Genomic DNA, 4346 nt, shown 5'->3' with positions numbered 1-4346 from the left:
GAAGACTTAACTTTTATGGTCAAAACCGATGAAAAAACTAGCCATATACTGTAAAATTATAAAGTAGGGTCCTTTAATTAGACCATAAACTAAATAAAATTGTTTATGAAATCGACATTTGACAGATATTTATATATCTTTATCTTTGCAGATGTTTTTTGACATTATTCTCGGTTATTCGTTTTCTGTTTTCCCGTTTTCCGTTAGATTTGAACTTTATTCTTCTACATTTTTTACAACTTTACAGTGTAGCAATAACATTTATGTTTGTTATTTTGCTCAGATAAATTTATTGTACAATCTTTAATCGTAATATTTGCAGAAGGATTAAATACGTAAGCGTTTAGAATTTAAACTCTCTTTTATTTACTCAACTTGTGTGTTTTTTTTTTAATATTGTCTTACTAATATTTTTGTTTCAGCCTCAAAATGGATATGAAATATTTAACCTTACGTAAACAATTAGATGAATTAGGATATTGTGAAAACCTTTCTATCGACTGCCTGCCTCTGATAGAGAATTTAACTGCTGATTTACTTCAAACAACTCGTAGCTTACAACACTATATGAATCTTGCTAAGGAAACACTGAAGGAGAGAGATGCTTTGAAGTGTGCCGCCGAGCCCTACATTTGCGATAACGCGAAGCTTGTAATGGAGAACAACCGAGCCCACCACGAGTTAGTTACAATAAAAGAGGAATTTGACCGTTGTATGAAAGAGGCTAACGGTAAAATAAGAAAGTTGGAAAATGAACTCTCCGAATTGGAATTCGAGCATCGAAATTTACAATCTCGTAACAGAGATCGTGAACTTAAAAATCTGTGTGCGGACACTTTCAGTTCGAGAAGTAAACATGTCACGAACTTTAGTAGAACTTGTTGCTCTCAAAAATCTAAAACCGATAGAAGTTCGGATGAGGCATGTATCTGCAACAAAAAATCTTGTTCAATGTGTTCGGAGCTGCAGAGTGAAATTGAAAGCTTAACAAAAAATAATAACGAATCTCGAAATAAAAGTATGAAATTATTAGACGAAATAGCTTTTCTTACATGTCAGGTACATAATAGAGATAAAGAAAATGCCAGACTTACGAAACTCCTAGAAGGAGGAAGACCTTTCTCCGCTCTCCAAAAGGATTGTTGTGGAAAAGATCTGGATAGTAAATTAGTTCAGATGAGCAGAGAGTTACAAGAAAAGGAGAATATCGTGGAAGAACTCAATACTAAACTAAAAGAATCTCTTGACAAACAGCATGAAGCCATGAATAGGGCCATTCAACTGGCTGACCGGAACAGCATTCTAGAGAAAGAATTATGTAATATCGATCAATTAGCATTGAAAATCGAATGTGAGTGTAATGAACAGCTCCAAGATAAATGTAATACTATTTCGCATCTTCACATGCAGATGGAAAATGATAAATCTAAATTCAGAAAACAGGAAAAATATATAGACGAAATCAAGGAATCTCTATGTGTACTGGAAGCGGAATTAGAGGGCAAAAGACATGAAAATTCAGCATTAAATATTGCCCTTGTTTCCAGCAACGATTTCCGGGAAAAAATTGAAAAAGAAAATGAAATCTTAAAATCGCAATGTAAAAGTGTTCAAATTGCCAGTAAAACAGAGTCTGAAAGCAGTAAATACAACCCATCCAAAAATTATAAAATATTTGATCTTCATTCAGTATCGAAGGAGAAAAATTGTAAATTTCAAGAAACAACATCGAGAGATGAACTACTTTTACTGTTGGAAAGGGAAAGAAAATTATATGAAACTCAAATTAATGACGTCAAAAAGCAACTAGCCGATGTTACCAAATTTGAGTGTAGATTTCCAAATACAGTCCAGGTTTGTTCAAATTGTGAAAAACTTAAAGAAGAGCGTGATTTCTATTTTAAGAAATCATTAATCATGCAACCGCATGAAATTTTCACTGCTGAGTTAAAAAGTAAGAATTGTGAATTAGAACAGCAAATTCGGAGTCTTAAGAAACAAAATGATGTTTTACTTGAAAATAATAATTCATTAAAGTCGTGTTTAGAACAAGCAAATAAAATACCTCGCAATATTGATGTCGAAATGGAAAATTACATGCAACTCGCCATAAATAAGCTCGAAAGGGATTTAAAAAGAGCCCATGGTGATATTCAGTGTCTCGAAGAAGAGAGGAATCGCTTACGTTGTAAATTAATTACCTCTGCTACAAGCAGTGTCAATAGAGAAGATACAGATTTAAGAGAATTATCATTCCAGCTAAGAAATTCTAACAACCTTTATGGAAGAAAATCTCCTATGGTTGAAAATCTAATAAAAGAGCGCGAAGATCTTGGGGAAAAATTAAAAGGCATGGAATCTGAATTACTGCATGTTAAATCTCTGAATAATCAACTAAAAACTCTTCAACTTGAAAATGATAAAAATATTGCAGAAAACCAAGCAAGCTTCTTTGAAGCTAAAAGAGAGATTCGAGAATTACGTGAAAAGATTAGAGCCTTAGAAAAATGTAAAGCTGAATTAGAATATGAATACCAAATTCTTAAATCGGACAAGATGACACTGAAAGATACTGTTACCAAAATTGACCAAGATCGTGACAAATTGATCATGGACATTGATGATAAAACTGAAAGGCTTTCAACCGCAGATAATGAACTAAGATCTAAAAATACTTCAATTGAAATATTAGAAAATAAGATAAGAGAATTAAACAAAAAGTTGGATCTACTGACTTCGTCTAATGCTTCGTTGGAACACAAGGTTCGCGATTCTCAAACCCGAAATGAAGCTATTTCTATTGAACTTTCAACAATAAGTACACAACGTGACAATGCTTTGATTGAAAACAAGAGGCTGCAGAGTGATTTAGCCACAGTAAATAATGATTTAAGGACAATAAATAGAGAGTATGAAAACTCTCGTAAGGAAGTAGAACAGATGAAGCAACAACTGCAGCATTATGTCGATGAGGTCAGAAGAATTGAAGATATTCTGTCTAGAAAAGAAGCCGAACGCACAGACATGCTGGATAACTTTGCTAGTCTTTCTCACGAGGCGACTGTTCTAGAAAACAATAATCATTCTTTAGAAAATGAATCCGCTACTAAAAGTGTTCAATTACAAGTTACTATAGAACGATTAAACGATATAGAGAAGAAAGTAGAATCCAGAGAGGCTCTTATTGACATGCAAGAGACAAAAATGGCTTCTTTAATATACAATATTTCAAAACTAGAATGCGAATTATCCCAACAAAAAGATTTGACAGCTATGGCTGAAAAGAATCTGGAATATGCTAGAGAGACATGTGCGACTTTAGAAAAACAAAAGAAAGCAATTCTGATCGGTGTCGGTGAAACAGATTCCGATAGAAAACAACTCGAATACAATTTAAGGTCAATAAAAGGGGAAAAAGCCAAAATTGAAGAAAATTATGCAAAGGACAGAGCTACGGTAGAATCTTTAGAATCACTTCTCGACAGTAGCCGTAGGGAGGTGGTAGAACTGAAACTACAGTTACAAGAAGCACGAGAAGAGACTCGTATACTGAAGGATAAAGTAGAACATCTGCAATGCAGATTAAAGAAAGTCGAAGGTGAAAGTTACAGTAGCAGACAACGCTCGGAGGAAGCAGCTAAAAATCTCCAAGACCTCAAGTGGCAGATTAATGACCAGAGATTTCAAAGGTTAAGAACATTAGAACAACAAAGTTCTAGTAAGCAATGCTCGGGCACGCTTTGAGGAACTTTAGAACGTATCCACTATGTACATACACCGAGTACATGTATCTGTAAATACACCATTTGTGGCTTATTTTTATTAGACATTAAGTTGAATATGTAAGATTTTTTATAATTCCATATTGTGTAACATAATTGTGTATTTTCAAAAAAGTTTTATTTTATATGCCATACTGCAAAATGTATATATTAATTAGATAAGTAGTTAAAGAAAAATATATTTATGATATTTTTTATTTGAACAAATATATTTTTTGTTTTATTAACTACCCTGCAATAAGAAAGTCCAGTTTTAATGATTCAGTCATTTATTTTTTCAAATATGGTTACAAATGTCAAAGTTACTACAAAATAAAAATCGGTAACAATTTTTGAAACAATGGAAATACATACCTACTATTACAATATTATGTATATATAATTTTCGATAAATGTACAATTGACTTCTTTTTATCAAATTGTTAGAAGCTTTGACCTCCAAGAGCATAATAGAAAATACTGTTTTATTGTAATAATTACAAATCTAACACACAAAATGCCTTATAAGTTATGTAAGATTATTATTTATTATAAAGTGTAGGGGAATGCAACATTGTTGATCCT

General features: G+C 32.5%; 1 protein-coding gene across 1 annotated transcript; it reads left to right on the top strand.

Annotated features, from left to right (window-relative positions):
- Positions 1-120: 120 nt before the first annotated feature.
- Cep135 (Centrosomal protein 135kDa) lies at positions 121-3983 on the top strand. Its single transcript, XM_088235735.1, has 2 exons — positions 121-335; positions 423-3983. The coding sequence occupies exon 2, from the start codon at positions 430-432 to the stop codon at positions 3742-3744; it is 3315 nt and encodes a 1104-aa protein (XP_088091861.1). The 5' UTR covers positions 121-335; positions 423-429; the 3' UTR covers positions 3745-3983.
- The last annotated feature ends 363 nt before the right edge of the window (positions 3984-4346 follow it).

Source organism: Micrasema longulum, unplaced genomic scaffold (genome assembly GCF_059751315.1).
Source record: "Micrasema longulum isolate JH-2025_06_02 unplaced genomic scaffold, ASM5975131v1 h1tg001431l, whole genome shotgun sequence".
NCBI lineage: Eukaryota > Metazoa > Arthropoda > Insecta > Trichoptera > Brachycentridae > Micrasema > Micrasema longulum.
Note: the sequence above shows the minus strand (reverse complement) of the source record. Positions and strands in the feature narration are given on the sequence as shown.